The sequence below is a fragment of the Ostrea edulis genome, chromosome 5 (assembly GCF_947568905.1).
Source record: "Ostrea edulis chromosome 5, xbOstEdul1.1, whole genome shotgun sequence".
NCBI lineage: Eukaryota > Metazoa > Mollusca > Bivalvia > Ostreida > Ostreidae > Ostrea > Ostrea edulis.
Window position 1 is genome coordinate 25,158,499 of NC_079168.1, and position 7,019 is coordinate 25,165,517.

General features: G+C 35.7%; 1 protein-coding gene across 1 annotated transcript; it reads left to right on the forward strand.

Moving 5' to 3' along the window:
- Nucleotides 1-316: 316 nt before the first annotated feature.
- LOC125650063 (uncharacterized) lies at nucleotides 317-2,273 on the forward strand. Its single transcript, XM_048878009.2, has 4 exons — nucleotides 317-462; nucleotides 1,145-1,287; nucleotides 1,422-1,568; nucleotides 2,110-2,273. The coding sequence occupies exons 1-4, from the start codon at nucleotides 428-430 to the stop codon at nucleotides 2,229-2,231; spliced, it is 447 nt and encodes a 148-aa protein (XP_048733966.1). The 5' UTR covers nucleotides 317-427; the 3' UTR covers nucleotides 2,232-2,273.
- Nucleotides 2,274-7,019: the final 4,746 nt, after the last annotated feature.

Consider the following 7,019-nt stretch of genomic DNA (forward strand, 5'->3'; position numbering starts at 1 on the left):
GTCCGTCCCATTTAGTCGCCTTTTACGACAAGTAATGGGTACTACGGACCTATTCTAACCCGGATCCCTACGGGAGAAGGATCAATGGACCTTCTTTGAAAACTGTAAAACTACAAAACAATATTTGACCGTTTAGAACTTGAATAGAAAATCTTATTTTGCTGTGTTAAGTTGTACAGGGTCTATGGTAGAATTATCAGTTGTGTATAGTAGTTATAGTACTGAGTATAAACATGGAGTATACACGCCCACTGTCCTGAAATAGAATAATGGTCGATATATACACATGTAATACTGTATGTTATCGTCACGGTCTCGTTAGGTCATGCCATTTAAGATAAGAAATCTCGAATATTAAGAAATCTCGAATATTCTATCCAGTGGAGCTCTAGCAGTGCTACTTACAACAGGGAAATCGGATACAGCAATGACAACTCTTGGGCTAATTTCTGTTCTTGTCTGGTAAATTAGATGACTTGTCAATTTAGATCTGATATTCGCATGCAGGCATCTGGTAAAATTAAGACAATTTTAATGAAAAGGGGTTTGTGACATTCTCTTGTAAATCAAATTATGTCATAAATATATGAAATAGTAGTGTGTTGGATTAATATGTAAATTTGCAATGTGGGTGATTAATATGTAAATTTGCAATGTGGCTGATTAATATTTAAATTTGCTGTTTGGCTGATTAATATGTAAATTTGCGATGTGGCTGATTAATATGTAAATTTGTAGTGTGGCTGATTAATATGTGGCTAGTTGATATATAAATTTGCAGTGTGGCTGATTGATATGTGAATTTGCAGTATGGCTAATTAATATGTAAATTTGCAGTGTGACTGATTTATATATATTTTGCTGTGTAGCTCATTAATATGTAAATTTGCAATGTGGCTGATTTATATGTAAATTTGCAGTGTGGCTGATTAATATGTAAATTTGCAATGTGGCTGATTAATATGTAAATTTGTAGTGTGGCTGATTAATATGTAAATTTGCAGTGTGGCTAGTTGATATATAAATTTGCATTGTGGCTGATTAATATGTGAATTTGCAGTATGGCTGATTAATATGTAAATTTGCAGTGTGGCTGATTTATATGTAAATTTGCAGTGTGGCTGATTGATATGTAAATTTGCAGTGTGGCTACAGTTTTGGGTAATACTGATTACAAAGTGCGACTGTTTGGCCATTTTCATCACAATGTACAAGCTGGGTCTCAAACCGTTGGAGTCCTAAACCAAGCCGACTTTCAGCGATTGTTTCATAGTCTTGGATCGAATAGTTAGTAAACAAATGTTTTTTAGATATACAAAATGCCCATGATAATTCTCTCCTCCATATGTACCGAGCTTTGATATATTACATGTAGTGCATTATATACTAAAACTTAAACTATTGAATCTATTTATCTCTAGTGCATGATTTTGAGACAGCATGGAGGTCCCAACGCCTGCCTTGTGATAATGGCGCTAGACTTTTCTTCTCAGAGATGGACGGAGACAAAAGTGGACACATCGATACTAACGAGATCACATATTTCTTTAATTTGTTTGATGCTAATGGTAGGTGTGCTGTTCTTTTCTGTTTAGGTAATATGATAGCGTAGCCTGGATACTAGTTTAGCCAGCCTATTGAAAAAAACCCAGTATTTTTAAAGGTCGTAGTACTATAGTAAAAAGTATTGTCAAAGGTCGTAGTACTAGTACTATATAGTAAAATGTATTGTCAAAAATTGTAGTACTATAGTAAAAAGTATAGTCAAAAGTCGTAGTACTATAGTAAAAAGTATTGTCAAAGGTCGTAGTACTAGTACTATATAGTAAAATGTATTGTCAAAGGTGGTAGTACTATAGTAAAAAGTATTGTCAAAAGTCATAGTACTATAGTAAATAGAATTGTCAAAGGTCATAGTACTGGTGCTATAGTAAAAAGTATTGTCAAAGGCCGTAGTACTAGCTTAATTCCACGTGGTTGGGTTAGGGTGACCTAATTCCACGTGGTTGGGTTAGGGTGATCCAATTCCAAGTGGTTGGGTTAGGGTGACCTAATTCCACGTTGTTGGGTTGAGGTGACCTAATTCCACGTTGTTGTTCTATTTTTCAGAGGACCAGGAGGTTACCCAGGACGAGTTCACAGCGGCCTGGTCAGTGTTGTTTGACGAGTACCTGCATACCCATCAGGTAAAGTGCTCGCATCACGGTGGAGACGACGACGACAGAAAGTGATTCCATTGTACAAAAAGCTGAAATAAAGCCTGGGAACTATTATCAGTATACAGTGTGATAACAACAAAAGACTCACGGGCCTTATTGGTCACCCGAGTATAAGCGAAAAATTATCACTACCCCCAAGGGCTATGAAATCTAGAAAAAAAATTACTGATCTGAATATCTAATCTAAATTTAAACATTCACCTAAAGTATAAAACAACAAGATGTGTTCTTACAACTTCAATGCCCTCATAAGTGCATACACTGATGAAAGGCTTCATGTAATATAATAGGTGTATTAACATTACAAGATATGACTAATTTGGACCCATCCTAGAGTCAAAACCCTGGGTTGTGAAATTCACCATTTTTTTTTTTTTTACATCTTTTTCTGCTATTCCTTAGTATGCATTTAGATTTTATACAGTGTCAGCAAACTTACACATAAACACTATATACTAAGTTTGGCCCCACCTTGGGGTCAGAACCCCTACCCCTGGGATAATGAAATTTACAATTTTGGTATAAGCCTTCCTGCTTTACATCTTAATCATTTAGGTTTTCTTAAACATGTCCGGTTTTAGAGGAAAAGGTTTTTGAAGATTGGTCAATTTTGGGCAGTTTTTGCCCTGTCCCTAAGGTTCCAGGGGTGCAGGAATCCTGAAATTTACAATTTATGTCCCCCTTTTTCCAAAGATGCTTCTTACCAAATTTGAAAAGAATTGGTATCGGAGTTATCAAGAAGTTAAAAATGTCTATAGTTCACACATTTGATAACTGACCATTTGACCCCACCCTAATACCCATGGGATAATCAAATTGACAATTTTGGTAAAAGACTACCTGCTCTTTTTAAATACCCATTTAGTTTCAATATAGTGTAGCGTTTTCGCTACTGCGAGGGTTTTTCAATTTCAACACTCAACTCCTGGTAGCGGAGTTATATCCAAAGGATCGACAAAAGTTTCACTCTGGTAGCGAGGAAAAGTTTAACTCTCGTAGCGAGTTAGATCTATAGTGACCTGGGCTCGGTCATATAAATTACCTAGTAATAAAATGACACAACACAAGTGTAAAAGTTTCATTACTTTCATTTGAATTAAACATTGATTTTCTCATAACTTTGAAATACAACAATATTTCTAAAATAGTCACTTGCTAGAATATATAACTATATAAGATTTCAGGTAAATTCCAATAAATATAAATTATAATTCCAACTATTTCCAATTAAGAATTTCTATAAAGTTTACCTGGACATTTCTCTTTTCTAAAAACAACACGTCCAAATAGTTCGAATGAAAAGCCAAAAAGTGAATTGTCTTGTTACCGTTGACCCAACCGGACGTCAACCCGACCTATAGAGGAAGTATTTGGTCGACTCAAATATGTACAAATTATCGCGTCACCGGAACAAGACAATGTGAAAGTACAAGTAATAAACAAACAAAGTAAAACAATACCGCAGAAAGAAATGATCACATACGAGTACAAGCATTTGAATAATTGTCACTACAGTTCTTGGTACCTGTAAAAAGAGAAACTTTATATATATACATATATAAGTATTCTAGGAAATATAACAAGCACATTCGTAGATCGACAATAGGAAATTCGTTACAATAGTATCAAAAGTACTAAAGATGGTTTTTTTTTTGTTTTTTTTTTTAACACATAAACACTATATTGTAAGTTTGGCCCCGCTCTGGGAACAGATCCCCTACCCTAGAGATCATGAAATTTACAATTTTGGTAGAGGCCTTCCTACTCTACATCACTAAGCATTTAGGTTTTCTTAAACATGTGCGGTTCTTGAGAAGAAGACTTTTGAAAATTGGTCAATTTTGGACAGTTTTTGCCTTGCCCCTAAGGCCCCAGAGTGACACGAATCCTGAAATTTACAATTTATGTCCCCCCTGTTCCAAAGATCCTTCATACCAAATTTGAAAAGAATTGGTATCGGAGTTATCAAGAGGTAAAAAATGTTTATAGTTCACACATTTGATAACTGACCAATTTGGCCCCACCCTAATACCAAAACCCCTACTCATGGGATCATCAAATTGACAATTTGGTAAAAGACTACCTGCTCTTTTTAAATACCCATTTAGTTTCAATATAGTATCAACAATACTAAAGATGTTTTTTTACACATAAACACTATATTGTAAGTTTGGCCCCGCTCTGGGATCAGATCCCCTACCCCAGAGATCATGAAATTTACAAGTTTGGTAGAGGCCTTCCTACTCTACATCACTAAGCATTTAGGTTTTCTTAAACATGTGCGGTTCTTGAGAAGAAGATTTTTGAAAATTGGTCAATTTTGGGCAGTTTTTGCCTCGCCCCTAAGGCCCCAGAGTTGCAGGAATCCCACAATTTACAATGTATGTCCCCCTTGTTCCAAAGATGCTTCATACCAAATTTGAAAAGAATTGGAATGATAGTTATCAAGAAGAAGTTAAAAATGTCTATTGTTCACACATTTTAAAATAACTGATCATTTTGGCCCCTCCGGATATCAAAACCCCTACCCCTGGGATCATCAAATTTACAATTTTGGTAGAGGCTGTCCTGCTCTACATCAGCATGCATTTAATTTTTCTTACGCATGTGAGGTTCATGAGAAGAAGATTTTTGAAAATTGGTAAATTTTGGGCAGTTTTTGCCGCGTCCCTAAGGCCCCAGGGATGCTGAAGTCCTGAAATTTACATTTTATGTTCCCCTTGTCCCGAAGATGCTACATACCAAATTTGAAAAGAATTGGACTGGTAGTTATCAAGAAGTTAAAAATGTTCAATTGTCAACGCACGACGGACGACAACCAATTGCAATAGTCACCTGAGTCTACTCTCTTACACAACGCTGTTGATTTTTAGGTCACTTGAGTTTACTCAGGTGACCTAAAAATCAACAGCGTAGTGTAAGAGAGGTGCATGAAAGGTGACAATAACGAACAGTGATCAATCTCGTAACTCCTATAAAGGTGAAGATAACGAATAGTGATCAATCTCATAACTCCTATAAAGGTGAAGATAACAAACAGTGATCAATCTCATAACTCCTATAAAGGTGAAGATAAATAACAGTGATCAATCTCATAACTCCTATAAAGGTGAACATAACGAACAGTGGTCAATCTGATAACTCCTATAAAGGTGAATATAACGAACAGTGATTAATCTCAAAACTCGTATAAAGGTGACAATAACGAACAGTGATCAATCTAATAACTCTTACAAAGGTGAATATAATGAACAGTGCTTAATCTGATAACTCCTATAAAGGGGGAAATAACGAACAGTGATCAATCTCATAACTCCTATAAGCAACACAAAATGGAGATATATTGTTGATATCGAGCCACGGTCGTTTTACTTAAGGTAGTGTTTACATGCTGTGTAGACTAAAACTACTAGTTCAAACACATTCAAAATAGAAATTGTCGATATCGATACGATATCGTTGTGAGCATGTCAATATCGACATCGTGGGCAGACATTATGATGAGTTTACTAAGACTATTCATTCAAAAACACTTAATAGAAATTGTCGATACGATATCGTTGTGAGAATGTTGATATCGACATCGTAGGAAGACATTATACATTTATTGCATGATAGTGAGGGAGATATGAAGATTTATTCATCCAAGAAAAATCATATTCCCCGAGGCCAACGCCCGAGGGGAATATGATTTTTCTTGGGTGAATAAATCCTCATATCTCCCGAACATTCATGCAATAAATTGTTTATTATACCGAAACAAAGCAAGACCACAAAATTGCATTTGAGATTGGAGTCCGCTCATTTATACATTGTACATTTATGTAACTGAGATTGCCCTAACGGTAACACCGCGCCTCAACGAATTAGAAGGTACAAACAGCGAAATACAGTGATATGATAACCAGTTTTTGTTTTACCATTCTCCTTAAATGCTGATTTACTTGCTTGTTTTTGTATCAACCCAAACCAAGCGATTTAACTGTGTATCAAAGACCTGTATATTTTGTGCCTTACGAACTATGGAAGTAGAATGACTAGGACTTATTGTGACGTCACAATACATTTCGTCGTCTTTGACGTTAAATTTATGGAAAATGCACGAGGCTGCCCAAGCGGTAAATATGATAGGGAAATCAAACTCCCCGTCGAGGCCTCATTACGTCACCTACGAATAGACCTCTCCTATGTGACGCACCACAATATACAGATTTGTATATTGTGAGTCCGCGATTATCACGCAGACAAATTACACTAAAGAAGTAGTTCGCAGTTAAAAGTTTGAAGATATTAATATTAAGAGCATTAATATAAAAGTATGGATTTTATTTTAAACATAAAATGATCAAAAGATCATTAAAAATTAGGGAGACTCTGTTCAAATTATTGTGTACAGTAATGAACTTGATGTTTACGTTCTTGTTTTGAAAGTTGTTTACGTTTGACGTTATGTTTTTTCGTCATTCTACAGTGACGTCACCGTATACGCGGCCTAAGAAATCGCTATCCCATAATGCCTAAGTGGAAGAGTTTGGTTTGTGAGCAAACGAACTCTGGTGGAAGTTTGATAGGGAAATATGATGTTTGAGAGGGAGATGTGAAGTTTTGTTATCCCTGTCATGTGACCGTCCAGACCAATCAGATTTCGCGTTGCATAGAATTCTCATACTGAGGTATAATAATAAGTTTTGTCATCCCTGGCATGTGACCGTCTAGACCAATCAGATTACGCGTTGCATAGAATTCTCATACTGAGGTTTAATAATATGTTGTGTATACTTAAAACATTAATTCAAACAC

What these genes read in the sequence shown, in the direction of transcription:
- LOC125650063 (XM_048878009.2), top strand. Translation starts at nt 428, where the DNA reads ATGACAACTCTTGGGCTAATTTCTGTTCTTGTCTG. An exon ending in TCATAGTCTTGGATCGAATA is followed by an intron (nt 1,288 to 1,421) that starts GTTAGTAAACAA and finishes ATTTATCTCTAG; the next exon opens with TGCATGATTTTGAGACAGCA. An exon ending in TAATTTGTTTGATGCTAATG is followed by an intron (nt 1,569 to 2,109) that starts GTAGGTGTGCTG and finishes TCTATTTTTCAG; the next exon opens with AGGACCAGGAGGTTACCCAG.